Source organism: Sorex fumeus, unplaced genomic scaffold (genome assembly GCF_029834395.1).
Source record: "Sorex fumeus unplaced genomic scaffold, SorFum_2.1 ptg000047l, whole genome shotgun sequence".
NCBI lineage: Eukaryota > Metazoa > Chordata > Mammalia > Eulipotyphla > Soricidae > Sorex > Sorex fumeus.
Window position 1 is genome coordinate 35101751 of NW_026606104.1, and position 18973 is coordinate 35120723.

An 18973-nucleotide genomic window follows, 5' to 3' on the forward strand; every position below is an offset into this window, starting at 1 on the left:
CTCATGGTGGGGGGGGGGGGCTGGGGGGAGGGGGCTGTCAGGTTGGGATTTTTTCACACTCAGGAATTTTTCCTGAATTTTCCCACAGCCGGCACGTAATAGCATCCGGTGAGTGTAAGTCACGGGAAACACCACGCTGGTCCCGCGAGTGCTTAGCGCTGGGCTCGAGCACTTGGCAGAATTAACCCGCTTCGGGACGCGGTGGCAGGATGAGGTGACCGCCATTAGTCCCGCCCCAGTGCTGCCAAGGCTGAGGGCCATCCCCGAGACCACCCCAGTGAGGCTGGGAGCTGCAGGCCCCCTCCTTGTAGGGGCTGTCTCCCCAGGGACCCCTTGCCTCCCTGCGGGTTGTCCTGTCCCCTAACCTGGGGTGCTCCTCTGGTTCTGCGCCCACCCTCCCTGCCCCCAGGTGGGAAGAGGCTGTTAGACAGGGGCCCAGGGCGCAGGCCTTTCACACCCCCTTGGCACTGTGACCGCGGCCCAGAGTCCCCTCGAGCCACCTGCCCTGTGGCAGGGGGCCCAGCACAGGTCTCTCCTCCCCTGAGCACTGTTGGGGGCCACCTCTGCTGGCTGCCCCCATGCTCCAGGCTGAGGCCTGCTTCCTGTCACCTCTGTTCCCCTGGGTCTGGCTGTGGCCAGGCGCAGATTGTGGTATCAGAGGTAGGAGCTTGGGGTCCTGAGTGGAAGGACTGTGGGGCCACCCAAACTTGGGCCGAGGGAAACCAGGCACACGGGGCCTCGGGCCTGCAGAGGGGCGTGGGGCGGGAGGTGGTCGGAGGTCGGGGTGGCTGAGTTTGGGGTGCAGGGAGCGAGGAGGGGGGATGCCCCAGAGGTGCAGGTGTGGGTGGGGGCCGGGGGGCAGGGCCTGAGTGGGCCACCCCGGGGCTGCCTCCCTTAGACCCCCTGGGCCCCTGCTGGCCGCCGTGCGGGGGTCCAGCCTGTCTCCCGCCGTGCCCCGGGCCGGGGTCTGCTTCCGTCTGGGTCTTGCTGCTTGCCTGCCAGCTGCTTCCTGAGCGCCTTGATCCCAGCGGAGGCAGGAGGCGAGCGAGGCCTGTTAAATAATAATGCGGCTCGCCAGGGCCCGTGTCAGCACCGCATCCTCCGTGTTCATTATCTAGATCGCCACCTTCAAAGTCTAATCCAGTCGTCTGCAGTTCATTTTAACCAGAGCGCTCGAGGGGGACGCGGCTGCGGGATGATGGTTGCATCTTAATTTAGAGAAACTTCCCGGGGACCGGTGGGCGGCTGTGCTCTGCCCAGCCGGGGCCGTCCGGCTGCGGTCATGGGGCGGGGGCTGGGGGGACTGGGACAGCCGGGAGGGCGGGACACTGGCCGGGAGGGGCAGTGGGTCCTAGGGACAGGGCAGAGGGGAGCCGGTGGGTGCAGGGCAGGGCAGTGGGAGCCAGCAGTCTATAGGTGCTTCCTGCCACGGGACCTCACATGGCAGGTCCAGTTTATACACGGGCGTGGACCCCAGGACAGGCCTTCACCCTCCACGGTGGCCCCAGCCCCCTGGCCTCTCTGCTGTCTCAGGGTCCGCCAAGCGCCCTCCTCCCCGAGTCAGAAGAACCTGGGTTCAGCTCCTGCTGATTGCACCCCCTGGCCGCCTTGTGTCCTTGGAGTCGCGGCCACCATGGGGATGAGCTGCGGGATGGTGTCCCCTTCCTGTTGACCGTGGGCCCAGCAAAGCGCCCCCCTGTTGGCCACTTGGGGGAGGCACCCCAAACTCTATCTGTAGTGGGCAGCCGGGTAGTGAGGGCGGGAGGGTACTGGGCTCCTACAATCTTTTAAAATTTTTTTTTTCTTTTCTGGGAAGGTGAGGATGTGGATCCCCCAGGCACCGGGGTCCCTGGGGAAATGTCACGGGAGGGACTGAGAGACGCTCAAGACCTGCTGCGTTGGGTCTGGCCCCTGGGTGGCCACTGTGGGGAGTGGGATCCGGGCCGTGCCCCCACCTGGGTCACCTGCCTGTGACCTGCCCCCCCCGCCCCACTTCCCCAACAGCCGACCTGTGCTGCAGCTCAGCCAAGGGGGTGTTAAGGCCCTTGGCCCCCCACTCGGAAGTGCCAGAACACAGGGTAAGCTGAGTCTGGGCTTGGGCACCAGGCCTGCCTCTCACCCCGAGGGGCTGCGGTGCCAGTTAATTGAGGGTGACTCTGCCGGTAAGACTCCAGCTTCCCCCTGCCCCCTGCCCCACCCTGCCTCGTGCTGTGTGTCACAGCTGGCCAGCGGGCAGCACTGTGACCAGAAGCGTGGTGGGCTAGTTCCCCGGCTTCCACTGCGCCCTCTGTGCTTAGAGTGGCTTGGAGCAGTCTGGGGGGTCCTGTGGGGGGATGAGCTGCGGGATGGTGTCCTCTTCCTGTTGACCGTGGGCCCAGCAAAGCGCCCCCTGTTGGCCACTTGGGGGAGGCACCCCAAACTCTATCTGTAGTGGGCAGCCGGGTGGCAAAGGCGGGATGGCCAGCGGAGTGCGAGAGGGAGCTTGCAGGCGCATCCCGGGGCCCGACGTCTGGCCCCTCGCCCCCCTCCAGAGCAACCTCTCTTGGAGCGTGGCAGGAAAGGCACTTCTGGGCCCCCGGATACCCGCCTGCCCGTCGCCACCCTTAACTCGAACGTTTAGTGCCCAAACTTCGTTTGCATGTATTAGCTGTTGTAAATCTATCATAGCAGCGTGACGCGGCATGAATAATGCATCGCGGGGCTGTATTAGTTTTCTGTCTCCTATCTTATTTATGACACGAAACGGGTGGGAATTTGCAAAAGCGAAATCCAGGCGCGGGGCTTCTTGGGTAATAGTATGCAAATTGGCGCGAGGGCGGGCCGGTGAGCCGTCCCCGTGGTCCCGTGCTTGGCCTCAGGGTGTAGGGAGCCGCCCAGCGGGGCTCCCCGCGTGCACCCGCGGGCCAGGGTGCACATTCCCCCCCAGGTACCTCGGTTCAGCCGGTGTGGCTCGATTTTTTTTTTTTTAGTACGCATGTCATTGTTGTCATTCCATTATTATTATTATTATTATTATTATTACTGGTGAAGCAAGGTAGTTTTTACTGAAACTTATTTAGACAGATGTGAGGAGAGAGAAAGAGAGGTACATGCTTGAGAGAGAGAGCACAGGCTTCTCTCGAGTGGAACTGGGCCATTGAAGGAGCATTGAGGATTTTTCAAATTGCGATTGACCGGCCAGGGTGGTGGTCACTGTGGCCACTGGCTGGGCTGGCGGCCTCCACCTTCTGCCCTGTAACACAAGCCCAACACCCTTGGGGGGGGGGCGGTTAGGCCCGTGGGCAGGGCTCACTTCCTGCCCTCCTGGCAATGTGCCCAGCTTGAGTCCAGCCTCTGCACCCCTGGGCTGCTGCTGCCGCCCAGGGAATGTGGGATTCCGCTCCCACTAGCTCTCCCAGCAGGGGGGGCTCCTGGCGAGCAGGGGGGTCTGGGAAGGTGGGTGAATGCCTGGATCTTTTTCACTCTGCCAACCTGTCAGTCAGGGCACACTGGGAGCCGCCGCCTTGGGAGCTGGGCAGCCACCCAGGGCCAGCCCTGCCCCCCCTTGCGCTCTCCGATGCATGGCTGCTGGAAGACCTTTCCAGAAAGGGGTCCGCCACCCCTGCTCCTGCTTCAGAACCATCCAGGCAGCTCCTCCTCGGTGTTTCCTGGGCCCAGCCCCTACTCTCTTGGATACCCCGCCTGGCGTGGGGGAGGTGGTGGCGGGCGGGGGCCGCCCCCAGCCTCGGATACAGCACTCCCTGTGCTCACTCATGCCAGAGTCTGTTGTCGGCACCTTGTGATGGATCTAGCACAAGCCTCCGTGCTAGTGATCTGATTAACACCCTTTAGGAGTCGGGGAAACTGAGGCAGGGAGAGGTGGGACTGGCCTCGCCCTTCTTCCAGAGTAGGAAATGGGCACCGTGATGTGTCTGCAGCAGGCTCTGGGATTAGCCTCTTCCTACACTGGCCTCACCCCTCTGAGCCTCGGTTTCCCCTCTGACGGGAGATGCAGAGTGGTCCAATTCTCCTCGAGGGTGGCCGGGACGCGGGGAGACCCCCGAGCCGCAGTGAGCGCCGCCCAGCATGCCCAGGGGCTGTCTCTGCTGGAGGCCACCCGGTCGCTGGCTGGGGCCTGCTCATGGCTGCCGCAGGGCAGGGATTTGGGCAGCGGGGACGCTGACGCCGCTGGCACGGGAACTGACAACGCTACGCTGGCTCTTATAATGGGAGAAAGCAAGAGGAAATTAAAAGGGACTAATGAGAGAATATCAACAGCCCACGCTCTAGATGCGCTCTCCACCCAGCCTCCCTGCGCGGCCGGGTGTGCTCGCCGGGAGTTCACTTGGTTTCTTAGAGGCCAGTTGCTGCTGGGTGCTTCAGGCTGCCCTCCGCAGGACACTGCCATGTGCCCGTGTGCCCGTGTGCCCGGGCTGGGGGGCAAGTCCGTCTGCCGTGTCTGTGGTGATCAGCGACAGGCGGGCTCGGTGGGAGGAGTGGTTCATTCTGAGAGGGCCTGGGGGGTAGCTTTAAACCCCTCCCTCTCTCGCCCCCCCCCCTCCCCCCCCGCCAATGTGTTGGCAAAACCTTTGGAGCGTTTTTTCTAGAGCAGAATCACCAAAGACACCACGTTCCACCCCGTCTGTTTCCATGTGCGCTGTTACAGACGAGTCTGGGCCGCTCACCCCTCTCAAAGCCAGAGGGGACGAGCATCCTCCTCCCTGCTAAGTCCCCAAGATGATCATAGCCCCCTCTCCCCCCCCCCCGCCCCCACCGCAGAATCACCTGTTGGACAAGAATGACCTCAGGACCCCACTTGGCTGGACAGTAGATGGAAACCGGAAACCCTGGGACCAAAGCTGGCTTGCTGGGAAGAGGGGGAGGGACACCAGCGGGTGACCCCACCCCCCACCCCAGCCTCTTGCCCTGCCTCACAACTCAGAGCACTGTCTGTCCCTCCCTGTTCCCCGCCAACCCCCTTTATCCATCAGCCCTCGAAGGCCTGCCGGGCCTGGACTCTCAGCATCTTTGACCCTGGGGCAGTCTGGAGGTGGGGGTTCCCAGCAGCCAGAGTCTGGGCTCCCCCCCCACCCCCGTGCCCTGACTTTCAAGGCTTGGTGGTGGCTGCTGCCTTTTAAGCCCCCTTCTCACCGTCCCTCCCCCCATCTCAGCCAGTTTCGAAGCTGTGAGCTGGCAGTGGGGACCAGAGGAGGGGATGTGTGTCCACAGCCTCTCTGGCAACTTGGCAGGGAGTGTGACCTCTGGGGCTCTGTCCCCATCCTGCCTCCAGCCAGAGTGACCCCACAGTCATGGGCTTCTCAGTGTTTTCGTGCCCCCTCCCCCGGAAGGCCCAGCGCACAGTAGGTGTGCAGGGAACTGACCCTTGGCCAGCCGCCTTGGTAGCGGGAGTGGGGGGGGGCAGCAGCAGCGCGTGCCCAACCCCCTTCCCCAAGGCCTTCCGGCTCAGCATCCTCAGAGCTTCGTCCTGGGAATGGGTGGGAGCCCGGCCAGGCCACAGGGGCGTCCCCTGGAGGCGTGTTGGTGTGTGATGGGGGCCAGCAGCGTGGCCCTGGGCGGAGATAGAGGAGACCTGTGCTGTATGGACGGTGAGACGCACATGCCCTGCCTCACCCCAGTCCCTGGGATGCCCCGCTGGGTACCCAATGGCACCCCCACCACGTCAGGCCATACCACTGACGGGTGGAGGAGGAGCAGCCAAGGCCCCGGTGGAGACTCAAGGGGTCACCCGGAGCCTCCTGTGAATTTCCAGTCCCTGGGGACAGACTCAGCACAGGGCAGAGTGGCTAGAGTGCTCAGGGCGAGCAGGAGAGCAGTGCCCGCGAGCCCAGGCGTGACCTGCAGCCTTCCTTTTCCTTCTGCGAGGAGAAAAGTCCTCAGTGAGCACACGGATGTCCGTCCTTTAGTCACCGGCTGCTCGTCCTTTGCAGGCCGTCCCCCGGCCCCCACTGCCCCTCTTTTGCCTGAGCCCTACCTTGGGACCCAGAGACTGCGATATACCACCGGCCCTGTCCAGGGTGCCCAGGGGCTCTGGCCAGCACCCCCCATCCCCCGCCCATCACCCTGACCATGTTCTCGGGTAGGGGCAGGACCCTGTGCTGTCCTTCTCTTGGATCCCACCCAGACCTCACCCGCTTCACTTGGGGCTGGGCAGATTCGCACAGGGCTGGGCAGAGGCCCCCTTGTTATGCCGCTGGGGAAATAAGCCTGGATTTCCGCCCGACTTCTCTTCTAATTAGATTCTCACAGCAGTGGGGTGGGGGGGGGGCGGGCTGGGTGTCTGAAGGCAGGCTGAGGTGTGGCTGCCCAGGGCCCCCGGCCCCTGCTGCAGTGACAGTGACTTCTGACCCTGTCCCAGGCCTGGGTAGGTGCCACCGCCCCTGCCAGGAAGTGGGGGGGATTATGGGGGTGCAGGGGTTTGTTCACACCCCCTGCCTGGGTCTGTGTGGAGCTATGGATGTTGGCGTTTGGGGTCTGCAGAGGTAGTATGCTGGGACCCCCCGGTCCCTCTCGCCGCCCCAATTACTGGTTGGCGGTTCTGTGTGGAGTCCCAGCGGCCTCGGTTTCTCCCCCGTGATTGTGACTGGGAGGGGAGCTCCTGGCTGAGCCCCCTCGGCAATGGACCCGTGTTCTCCAGCGCCCAGGCCTTCAGAGAGATCCTCTGGGGGTAGGCTGTCCTCACCCCCCAATCCCAGGGGGTCCCAGGAAGACGTGCTGTCCTCAGATGAGAATTGGACGCCTGTGCTGCTCAGATGGCAGGCGGTGGATTGGGGGTGCTGCAAGGCCAAAGAGTTGGAAGTACTGACCGACCCCCCTGCACTGCAGGGCCCGGCCCTGTGCGCATGCTGGCTGTGGGCCAAGCCCCTCCAGCTCACTGGGGTGGGGGTTGGGGGTGCAGGTGCATTCTGAGGCTGACAGAGTTACTGGGCAGGAGGGGTGCAGAGTGGGGGCTGTTCACGTGAGTACAGGGACAAGGACACCCTTCCCCACAGCCCATCCCAACTGCGGTGGGTGCAAAACCCTGACCTCTGTCTGGTCTCCTCTTTCCGAATAAATAAATAAATAAATAAAAATTAGACAGACACCTGCCAAAACCCAGAACCCACTAGCATGGAATGGACGCCTTGTCCTCAAATGCCTGCCCTTCCCGCTACCTGTCCCCAACTGTCTCTGGGGAAAAAATGCTTCTCCCCCGGCGGGTTTTACCTGCCTGCCACTTCCCCAGTCCCTGCTGTGTCTGCCCTTCCTCTCTGTGATCCCCTTTTGGGCCATCTGTGTTGTCTTCCATCCGGCTGCATTGTCCTTCGCCTGCCCTGGCGACCTCTGATGGCTTCTGTCCACCCAGAGGTCCTGTGCACCCCCTATAACCCCCTTCCCCCTGCAGGGTCCTGAGGTGGGCCAGGTTAGAAGGCTTTGCACGGGGTAGTGGGCACCCATGGCCCACTATCAACCCCCCAGCAGGGTCGCTGCGCGGCCCCCACCGACGACCTGCCCTCCCCTCTCTGTGCCGCAGCAAAGCTTCGAGGCGCACCAGGACGAGGCGGTGAGCGTGACGCACATGGTGAAGGCAGGCAGCGGCGTCTGGATGGCCTTCTCGGCCGGCCCCTCCATCCGCCTCTTCCACACCGAGACGCTCGAGCACCTGCAGGAGATCAGCATCGCCACCAGGACCACCTTCCTCCTGCCAGGTAAGGGGGTGCTGGGGCCCAGCTGCCGCGGGATGTGTGTGTGTGTGGGGGGGGGAGAGGGCTCCAGGAAGGGAAACTTGAGTCCAGGCGCAAGCTCAGACCTGGCCCGGCCCTGCCCTGCTGGCTGTCACCATCCTCCGTCCCTGTCATCCCGGGTCCAGGCAGGCAGGGGTGTGGGCTGAGGTCGAGCTCCTTGTCTGTGCTCTGACTGTGGGGCTCGTGGGTCGCTCCGTGCGGGTCTCCACGAGATGCGCAGGGCCAGCAGCTCTGCCCTGATGCTGGTGTCCACCCTCCTCCTTTTATTTATTTATTTATTGCTTTTCGGGTCACACCTGGCGATGCTCAGTGGTTACTCCTGGCTCCGCACTCAGGAATCACTCCTGGAGGTGCTTGGGGGACCATATGGGATGTTGGGAATTGAACCCGGGTCGGCCACGTGCAAGGCAAACACCCTACCTGCTGTGCTATCGCTCCAGCCCCAACCCTCCTCCTTTTCATCAGCCTCTTCACAGTCCTCCCTGCCCTCGCTACAGCTGCACCCCGGTGCCCCCTGCTCCTGCGGGGCCGCCTCCCCCCACCCAACATCAGTGTCTTCCTGCCCCACAGGGATATACTGGAGCTAGCCTCTGCCCCCTCGGCCTTGGGCCCAGGCCCAGGACACACTTGCTGTACCCAGCCGCCCCCTGGGCTACTACCCTGACCTCCTCCCCACAGGCCTGGCCCTTCCCAATCAGCCACACCACAAGGAGGAATCAGGGCATCGGCCTTGGGGCCAGGGGGCGGGGGAGACAGGTTGGGGGGGGCCATCGTCCCAGATCCTCCCTGCTCTGTGCCCCGGTGGAAGAACCACCCAGCAGGGTTTTCGATTCTTTATTAGAGATATTTTTAAAAGGGCCTTTTAAGTCCTTTTTTCTTCTTCCTCCATGCTCCCCCCCTCCCCATGAAATAATTGCTTAATTAGTAATAAATTTGCCCCCTCTTCTAAGTGTGGATTGTTTTAAAGGGCGTGTTAAAAATTTATCACGCTTCCTTTTCCTGACCCCATTCTTCGACTCCGTCCCCGGCTGGTATTAATGCGTTTTGGAGCCTAAGCTCCCTCCTCCTCTTAACTAGACAGGTCATTAATAAAATGTTTTCCGAGAGCCTGAGCTTTTTAAAGTTGTATATCTCCAGATAGATGGCCTGGGTGAGTTGAGCGCTGCTGCATTAAGTCTCCGTGATAAAATATTTATCCGCCATTAGACGTTTCCCACCCCTCCCAACACCCCCCCCCCCACCCCCCGTGTGCCTTGCTCTTTTCCTCGAGGTTGCGGGATGGGGGGGGGGGGTGGTGTGCCCAGATCTAGGCCTGCAGATGAAGTCGTATCTCAGTTCCCTCCCTTCTTCCCGCTTCTCCACTGCTCTCCTTTCTGGGGGTCGGGGTCGGGGGTCTGGGGAGGGGCCGAGCGGGTGTGGGGCTTCAGGCTGTAGGTTCCTGCTGGTCTCCAGAACCCAGGACCCCCCCCCCCCCCCCCGCTCCGGAAAAGGCAGCGGGCTGTGTGGTGACATTTGCTGCCCTTGCCTGGCCCAGCTTTATTATTTCTGTGGGTTTATGGTGCTGACGGGGCTGATCTTACGGCATTAGAATCTAGGGCCTTTTAATAATCACAAACATTCTCCTAATCGCCTCCGTTCATTGATTACGTCCTGTGGACTAAGGCAGCGCTCCACTGTGCAAAGACATTATATATACATTTACATACACTGTGTGTATTCATATGTAAACATGGATTTCTAACAATCGTCAGCTGGGGCGATGTATATTCATGATGAGAGGAAGTGGCTCGTCCAGATTCCCGTAGCTCAGAAGCGACAGGGACACCAGGCGCCCTTCAACTCGTGACTCTCCCTCTCTCCCTCACGCCTCAGGCACGCGCTCATTCACTCTCACTTACGCTCTCTCTCTCTCTCCCCCTCTCCCCTGGCATCCGTGGGCGTCCACTCTGGTCTGGCTCTCGGGGGCAGGATTGCTAAGCGCAGGGACAGGCTCACCTTAGGGCCTGGGAACCACCAACACACACAGAAAAAGAAGGGGCTGGAGGATGGGGTCACGACAGCAGGTAGCACTGTTCTCTCTGGGACGGCTGGTTCCACCGTGGTCCTTCCGGCCAGCCAGAGAGTCCATCACAGGACAGCCACTGAGCAGGGCCAAGAGGGGCTGAGAGTAGAGGCTGCCCCTCAATCCCCCATGGGGTCTGCTCCACCCTTGGGACTGGACCCGGTGCTCTGCCTCCTCGTGGGCACCCTTGTCTCGGGACCAGAGCTGCTTGGACTGCCCAATCCCCTCTTCCTGCCTCACCCTGACCCCTCCCCTGGCACCCCATGGCCCCCGCCTCCATTCTGCCCCCCACCCCCCAAACCAGGGCCTTCCCTACCTCCATCCCTGCAGGGTGGCTGTGGCCCTGGTGTGGGCCACCCCTGGCCTGCCCTGGTGCTAGGTGACCGTGCCCTGTGGGTGGGGAGCCCCGGACCCCACAATAGGGGACCTGGACATCCTCCTCCCCATCTCAGCCTCCTGTGGGTCTTCGTGGAGGTGCCGGGCGAGCTGTCTGGGAGCCTGGCGGGGCCCCGGGACCCTCTCACACTGGCCTCTCTCCCCACAGGCCAGAAGCACCTGTGTGTCACCAGCCTGCTCATCTGCCAGGGGCTGCTCTGGGTGGGCACTGACCAGGGGGTCATCGTGCTGCTGCCCGTGCCGCGGCTGGAGGGCATCCCCAAGATCACAGGTGAGGTGTAAGGAGCTGGGCGGGCAGGGCGGGGCCAGCTGCAGAGGCCCGAGGTGAGGGTGGCTGGGTGGTGGGGGGCGTTGTCCACGTTCCTCTGACAGCCGCAGCGGCTCAGCCTCAGCACCTGTCCCCTGCACTCAGTCACCCCACCCCTTGGTGTCCTGTCCTTCCTTAGCCGCCATTCCCTACCCTGGCCAATGGACCCCGCGATACCTTCCATCCAGGTGGTCTGCGGACAGGCTGAGATGCCTGATGGGGCCCCTCCAGCCCCCACGGCTGCCCATGAAGGGTATCATGGGCCCCTGTGTGCCCTGCCCACTTCCTCACCCTTTGAAGCTTCCAATCCTGGCTCCTCCCCTGAGCCCCCCTGAGGGCCCCTGGGGGTGGGGTCTGTGTAGCAATGGCTCTTACAGGGATCAGAGGAAGCTCCACCCGACCGGACACCAGGCCTCCCCAGGACAAGGGCGCAGGAGTCAGGAGGAGGGCCGGGGTGAGGGGTCTGGGGTCACAATGTGATCGCACTGACCAGGTTCCCAAAGAAACCCGTCCCGGGCACCGGGACAGAGCTCTGAGCCTGGGAGAGCCCCCCCCCCTCAGGCAGGCGCCTCCCTTAATGCCTGTCCTCCTCCCCCCACTCCGCCCCACCCCTGCAGGGAAAGGCATGGTCTCGCTCAACGGCCACTGTGGGCCCGTGGCCTTCCTGGCCGTGGCCACCAGCGTCTTAGCCCCCGACATCCTGCGGAGCGACCAGGACGAGGCCGAGGGGCCCCGGGCGGAGGAGGACAGGCCGGAGGGGCAGGCCCCCGAGGCCGCGCCCGCGCCCGCCAGCCCAGCCGGCCGCGAGCTGGCCCGCAAGAAGGGCGTCCTGCTACAGTACCGCCTGCGCTCCACCGCGCACCTGCCCGGGCCGCTGCTGTCCGTGCGCGACCCCCCGCCCGCCGACGGTCCCGCGCTGGAGCACAGCGAGGAGGACGGCTCCATCTACGAGATGGCCGACGACCCCGACGTGTGGGTGCGCGGTCGGCCCTGCGCCCGGGACGCCCACCGCAAGGAGATCTGCTCCGTGGCCATCATCTCGGGCGGCCAGGGCTACCGCAACTTTGGCAGCGGCCCGGGCGGCGGCGGGAGGCCGGCGCCCTGCGGGGAGACGGACAGCGCCCTCCTCATCTGGCAGGTGCCCTTGACCCTATAGCCCCCACCTGGGGCCCAGGGCTGGCCGCCTGGGTGTTCAGGGATCGTCCCCGGGTGCCTCGCCTTTGAGGGATGGGCTCAGAGTCCAGCGCGTGCACCTGGAGTCTCCAAGAACCTCCCCTGGCAGGGCAAGAAAAGAACCCTGTCGTTGGTGTGGATGAGGCCGGAGAGCCCAAGGAGCAGGGGAGAAAAAAAAAGGAAACAAAAACCAAAAACTCGAAACCTCACAGACACTGGGCATGCCCCTGGGCCTGCTGTCTGCCCCCCACCCCCCACCGCGGGGCCGGGTGCAGGGGGTGTGCGGTGTGTGAATATCTATAAATACGTATATATATATATGTGTACATTCTATGTGTATAAATAAAGTCTGTACATATCGGAGCTCTGGGAGATGCTGGAATAAAGGCAAGAGTAAAGTCCCTACGTGGACGGAGGTTTTCTTTTGTTTGGTTTTGGGAGTGGCTGTCACCAGACAGGTTTCTCAGCCGCTGCTCCAGCAGGAACCAGGGGTGGGAGGGGGGCTGGGAGCCGGCCGGCCCATGGGGACCCCCAGCCACGTGCTGACTCGGCTCCAAGGGCATCAACTTGAGATGACAGTAACAGGAAGCTCTCTGGTGCCCAGCCCCAAAGCCACTGTCTCTGTACGGCTGGAGCACCCCCTCTCTCCGGGTCAGTGACCCACCCTAGAGGCAGTGTGGAGTGCCAGAATGTTCTCTTCTGCTCGTGGTGGGGCGTGGGGGCCCTTCCTTGGGAGCTGCTTTGCTGATGTTTGCTGGAGGAAACAGCAGCCCCACTCCCACCCCCACCCCCCACCAAGCTTGGCTGAAAACTGGAGGTTCATGGGAGGGGTGTATGTGGGGGACAGCAGCCAGGTTGGAGGAGGCTGAGGAAGGTGGGGGGCATTTCAGATGGTGGGTGCAGAGAGGGCCCAGGCCATGGGCAGGGTGGGGGGTGCGGCCTGGTGGTCTTCTCCAGACTCTGTCCACTGGCTGATTTCTGTGTTTTTCTTTTTTTTTTTCTTTTTTGTTTTTTGGGTCACACCTGGTGATGCTCAGGGGTTCCTCCTGGTTCTGCACTCAGGAATTACTTCTGGCGGTGCTCAGGGGACTATATGGGATGCCGGGGATCGAACCCGGCAGGGTCGGCCGTGTGCAAGGCAAATGCCTTTCCCACTGTGCTATCGCTCCGTCCCCTCCACTGGCTGATTTCTGAAGCTGCCGCTGGGGTCAGCCCAGCCTCACCTTCAGATCGCCCTGATCATGTTTCTGTGTTGCCCTACCCCTTGGTCTGTCTGCTTGCTGGCCGCCCACCCCTCTGGCCCATCTCTATCCCAGGAGGTGGGGGGAGGAAGTGGTGGGTGGGAGTGGGGGGTGGAGGTAGGGGGATGGGGGGGTGGGTGGGTGGTCCCCAGGAGGACTCATTCACTCCTGCTGTTCCCTCTCAGGGATCCTGTCCTCCTGGCCCAGGACAGGCTGGTTCTCCTTGGCGGATGGGGCTCAGTGGGGGATAGGAGAGGGAGCTGTAGGGAGCCTCAGAGAGAGGTGGGAGGGCCTCTTGGGGAGGGCAGCCTGTCCAATGGGCGGGGGGTTATGCTTTCCCAGGAGGAGGGGACCCTGTGTGTGGAGGAGTCATGGTCCCAAGCACCGTGACCCTGTTCTGTTCCACATGAACTCTGGGCCTCAGTTTCCCCATTCTGTGTCAAAGCCCTGCTATCCTGTCCACCTCCCCCAGGAGATTGGGTCCTTGTGAGGACAGGGGAACGAGGGCATGGTGCCCAGGTGCGTCACCCAAGCCCTGTCTGGGGGTGCCCCTATCTGTAGGGAAGGCTGGTGACAGCCCGGTGGGGTGGGAGGGCCTGTTCTCAGGAGTTCCCCATCTGAGGGTGGACTCACAAACCTGCCCACCTACCTTGACAGGGAAGCTGCTAGTCGGATAGGGGGGCATCTGTCTGCCCCCCGGGAAGCCTGAGTTTGAAGGGGGAGCCCCAGCCCAGCTTGCCAGTGTGATCGGGGGAAATAACAGATTCTGCCCCGGCAGAGATGCTGGTTTGAAGGGGGGGAAGAGTGTCTGATCTGATGGTGGAGGTCATGCGGTGAGGTGGGCGAAGTCTCTCTTTCATGCCCCTCCCATGACCTCCTGACCTCCCAGTGTGAGAGAGGGAACTGGACGGCCGCTGGCGTGAGCTGCCGCCACCCCCCAGCCCCAGTGCAGATGGAGTCCCAGCAGTCGCTCTCTTCCCAGCCCCGCTTGCCTGGGGGAACGGCAAGATAGCAGGAATGTGTAAATTGAGGAAAATTAATATAATTACCTGAGCAATTTCTTGTCATCTTTGCATATCAACAGAAACCACAGATGGCTCCTGGAGAGAAGGTGGTCAGTGTGGGGCCTCCCCTAGGCAGGCTGCCCCTGCCTGGCACCCCTGGGAGGGGTGGTGGGCACTTGGGAGGGGTTTTCTAGCTCCCCCTCTATGTGTGATGCTGGCTGCTGGCGCCGGGGGGAGTCCAAGCTGGCCAAGTGAGAACAGGTGCTGTTCCCCTCCCCCCCCCACCAACACACACACACACACACACACACACACACACACACACACACACACACACAGCCCTCAGATGCTTATCCCCACGTGACAGATGCGGAGACTGGCACTCGAGAGGGGCGGTCCCTCGCCCAGGCTCGTGGTTCGGCCCCGCTGGCCCACCCCATCCCCAGCCCTAACACCAGGCCCCTTGCCCAGCCAGGCCACCTCCATGCTGCCTCCTAGGACCCCCATGGGAACAGGGCCCTGGCATCCACTACTCCCTCCCAAGCCACCCATGCTCAACCTCTGTCCTCTTGTCTAGTACCAGCTGACCGCTGGTCTGTTTTGAGGCTGAAGCCAGTTAATGCACGTCAAATGCCCAGCGCTGCTCGGGCCAGGTGAGGTCCATTAACACGCATTAACACGGTGATTCTCCCCCTCCCTCCCCAGGAGCCCTGCCAGGGGTCTCCCTTCCAGGCTGCCCCTCTCCACAGCCTGAGCCTGCACAGAGGCATGGCTGGACCAGCTGGATGGCCGGCCCTTCTGCTGCCCTCAGGTGAACACACGTGGGGTCTGCTCGCCCATGCTGAACCGGGAGCAAAGTGCCACGCACTCGGTGCTGTTGGGGTAACACCCCATTGTGGGGCCCACAGGGAGGCCAGGTAGGTTGGCAGAAACCAGGTGTGTGCCGGTGGGCCAAGCGTGGGCTTCGTTCTTCCAGCAAGTGAGCTGTCCCGCGTGGCTGTGTGCCAGGCTCCGGCGGGTTCAGGGCCCTGACAGTGGATATGCAGGCATGACCCCTGTCTCCCTGGAGCAGGGTCCCCAGCCCCCATGGGCAACAGTATGGGAGGAGAAGGTTGCTGGAGGCCCAGATGGAGGGAAGAGCTGCTGCTTGGGGTGGGGTGTTAGGATGGGGGAGTCTCTCGTTGGCCTCAGTTTCTCCTGCTCTTAACATGGTGATGATCCGCCCTCTGCCTGGGGCTCGTATCAGGGGGCCTGTGTGGGTGGCCTCAGGGTGAACTCCTCACTATATGACAGTATCAGACCTGGCCATCAGTGAACCCTTTGCCCTTGTAGGGGCAGGGGAGGGGGGTTCTCTTCTCCAGGCCCCATCTGGGGTGGGGAAGGACACCCAAGGTGCTCATGGGCAGGGTTATTGGGTGCCAGTACACAGGAAGCTGCACTGTGTGGGCCAGGCTCAGGACCTTTTGGTTCTAGGGACTGGGGGCCCAGGGCTGGGGTGACCAGGGTCCTTCAGCTCCATTTCGGGTCTCCAGAGTTCTTTCTAGCCTCAACAAAATTCTGAGGGACAGACACAATCTTCTCCTGTTAATTTCTGCTAAATTAGGTGACCAGGCGTTTTTTTTTTTTTTGCAAATCTAGAGACATGTATTAGCATGCTATTTTGCATAAATCAGGCGATCATTTGCATTCATTTGCATCTTGATGTGAGGTTCAGGAGACCCAAACTCAGTGTGTAAAAAAAAATCAAACAAGAGTGTTGTGTCCACAGGGAGGGCAGGAAACTTGCCATGCACGTGGTTGACCCAGGTTCAATCCCCAGCACCCCATATGATCCCCCCACAAGCCTACCTGCAGTGATTCATCAACAGAAAGCTGAGAACAAACCCTCAACTCTGCTGGGTGTGGCCACAAAACAAAATAAAAACAAAACAAACAAACAAGAAGGTTGCATTCATCTGCTCTGAGCCAGTTTGAGCCAAGCTGGTAGGACGAAGGAGCCTGGAGACATCTCTGGGCTGTCCCGGGAAGGATATAGGCCAGCTCTAGGTGCGTGCAGGACTTGGGCACTTGATAAGGAGAAGCCAGAGAAGCTGAGATGAAGGCACAGGGTGGGGTTTCCTGGACTGACCAGCAAGGCCCTTGCAGAGCTGTGGGCAGTAGGGAGTGGGGATCCCTTTTGATAGAGGCCAGACACCCATGACCCCTCACCTCTGCAGAGCTTTTTCTTATGGTCCATCACCTCTTTTAAAGACATGGGGACAGAGCGAGGGCTGACGTCACCCATCCAAGGCCACAGGACTGGTCTGTGGGGTCCCTGGATGCAGACACAGACCCCTATGGTCCAGAGGCATTCTGGTCTGCTTAGGGAGGAGAGAAACCCCACACTGGACCCCCCACCCCCCGCCCACTGCCACCCCTGCTGGCTCCCCCGGCATCTATCTCCTCCTTTCCTGCTTCACTGGGTTGGCCTCCTGAGGAGAACCTGGGCCTCTGAATAGCCTGGTTTCCATGGCAACGGTACCCAGCACAGCCCAGGTGCCCGGGAAGGGGGTGCTGCGCCCCTCCCCTGAGGGAAGGAGCTTGCTCCAGCCTGGCCCAGAGCTGAGCCTCCCTCACAGGCGAGGGGACCCAGGGCCGACCCCTCTGCAAACTCTGTCCCCTCTGCCCAGTTCTGGTGGGATTCGGGCTGAAGAGGGAGAAACATGCGCTGTCTCCTGCTCTCAAAACAAAATGGGGCGGGTCTGTGTGTGTGTGGGTGGGGGTGGTGTTTGGAGTTGGGGTCCATGCCTGTTAGTTCGCAGAGGCTGATCCCAGCTCTGGGCTGGGGGAATCCAAGCAGGGTTGACTGCACTCAAAGCCAGCGTCCTACTGGCTATGCCATCTCTCTAACCCACATTATCAGAGGGGCCAATCAGGGCCCTTCCCTAGCATTCCTATGTTGTCTTGGGTGAGGAAAGCTATCTGTTCATTCTGGGGTCACTAAACACTGATGGAAACTCCAGAGTGGTCAGCGGGTGAGTTCCCCAACCCTCCCTGTGTCCACTGAGTCTGGAGGAGAGCAGGAAGCTAAGATGGGCACAGAAGAGGTAGTGGTCTAACACCTTTGGCTTCCTGGGGCCTCTGGGTCAGCTCGCTCTTTATAAGCTAATCGTTTTATTTAAAGACACTAAAGAGGGGCTGGAGCAATAGCACAGCAGGTAGGGCATTTGCCTTGCATGCGGCCAACCCAGCTTCGATTCCCAGCATCCCATATGGTCCCCCGAGCGCCACCAGGAGTAATTCCTGAGTGCATGAGCCAGGAGTAACCCCTGAGCATCGCCGGGTGTGAGCCAAAAAGAAAAAAAAAGACATTAAAGAAATTTAATTGAAGCTTAGGTAACATGATTACAGGAACATTAACATTTGTGGTTTTGATGGACAAAGTTCCTGGTCCAAAGTGCCCCTACCACAGGCCTGCCATCGCTTCTAGTCCATCTCTTCCTTTCCCCTTTAAGCACCTCCGCCCACTGCTTGGTTATCTCAGTTTTGCAATTCAAGGCCAAGGTTTTGTCATCGTTCAATACTGTCTACCCCCTTGTTCTGTTTCTCTGTGTTCCACAGATGAGTGAGAGCGCCCAGTATTTGTCCTTCTCCCCCGGCTTATTTCACTTATCACGATGCCCTCCAGTTCCATTCATGTGATAGCCAACAGCAATATTTCATCTTTTCTTACAGCTGCATAGTAATCTATTGTCTCTCTCGATATGCACTTTCTTTATTTGGGTAATTTCCATGCCCTGGCTATTGTACGTAATGATGCAATGAACGAGGGTCTGCACACATATTTTAGAATGAGTGTTTTCATGTTTGGGTGGTAGATGCCAAGAAACGGAATTAACTAAGTTTGCATACTGTTTTCCATTTTTCCTTGAAGCTGGCTTGGGTTGATTTCTGTCTCTTGAACGGAGTGACTGTTTCTTGGCCTCCGATGCTCAAGAGTGGCCCAGATGGTACTGGCCCTTGGCTCACAGGCTCACTACCGAGACCTGGTACGGGGGGCTTGAGTGGTGGGACAGCTCATGTGGTGAGGTCATTGTTGTGTCATGAATACTCTTTCTTTGTGGCAGCTTTGCTTGTGTGTGTGTGTGTGTGTGTGTGTGTGTGTGTGTGTGTGTGTGGAGAACAGAGGTTGGGGGGGTGCGTAGAAGGAGACAGGGACCAGCCAGGTGGGCGGTGGCAAAGAGATCCCATTAATTTCTCCAGTCCCGAATCAATTTAATAAGATCCTTCGATGACTCTGATCTTCCATTTTCCATATTACAATTATCATCTGATATTTATGGCAGCTCAAGCTTGAAATGGGACAGCGCAGCAGAGGCTGTCAAAAAGGGAATGGTACCAGATTACACCAATTATCTAATATTTGGCTAATTAGATACCTAAAGCATCCCTCTCCTTTCCAGCTGGAAAAAAAAAGCGCAAAACAAAACAGAACTTTGCACTATCACCGCTCCTCTGCTTTGCTGATCGGAAGTTATCACCTACTTGGGCTTGGGGCTTTTCCCTCCTCTGGAGCAGGTCCATGTTTGGGATCCCCCCCCCCCCCCCCACTGCCCTGTGTGGAATCCTGACGTCTACCCTTCATCCTTCTCGCTGCTCCTGGAGGGGTTGGAGCCAGAGTGAGGCCGTGCCGTGGCTCAGCCACGGGGTTGACGTTGTGCTAAGGAGGAGACACAAACCATTTTAGACGCCGCCCCCTTCCCCCATCCCCCATACCAGAGTGCACATGGCTTGGGCAGCTCCAGAATGAATCTGGCTGAGCAGCTGTTCCTAGTTTACACATGAGGCAATCAAGGCCCCGAGAGGGCACAATTTGGCTGAGGGAACGCAGATACTCATGCCTGGACCGCGCATCTCAGGCTCACCCGTTATGGGTCGTTTAGGTATACCGGGTGATGGATCGGGCAGGGAGGCAAGTGGATCAACAGTAAAAACAGAAGGAAGAATGTATTGGGGTACCGAGACTGCCCCATATTTGTAGCTCATGTGTCTGGACAGCTGTCTCCACCCACGACCACCCCTGCCCCCAG

The 18973-nt window shown here is 60.6% G+C and overlaps 1 protein-coding gene across 3 annotated transcripts in view; it reads left to right on the top strand.

Annotated features, from left to right (window-relative positions):
• ARHGEF10L (Rho guanine nucleotide exchange factor 10 like) overlaps window positions 1–12044 on the top strand; it is a 109522-nt gene extending 97478 nt beyond the window's left edge. For 2 of the 3 annotated variants that reach the window (XM_056122573.1, XM_056122572.1), the window contains 3 exons: window positions 7511–7685; window positions 10328–10450; window positions 11104–12042. In XM_056122573.1, coding sequence (XP_055978548.1) covers window positions 7511–7685; window positions 10328–10450; window positions 11104–11642 — 837 coding nt within the window. In that variant the 3' untranslated portion in view covers window positions 11643–12042. Of the gene's footprint in view, window positions 1–7510; window positions 7686–10327; window positions 10451–11103 lie in introns of all 3 variants that reach the window. The other variant, XM_056122574.1, reaches the window with a different exon arrangement.
• Window positions 12045–18973: the final 6929 nt, after the last annotated feature.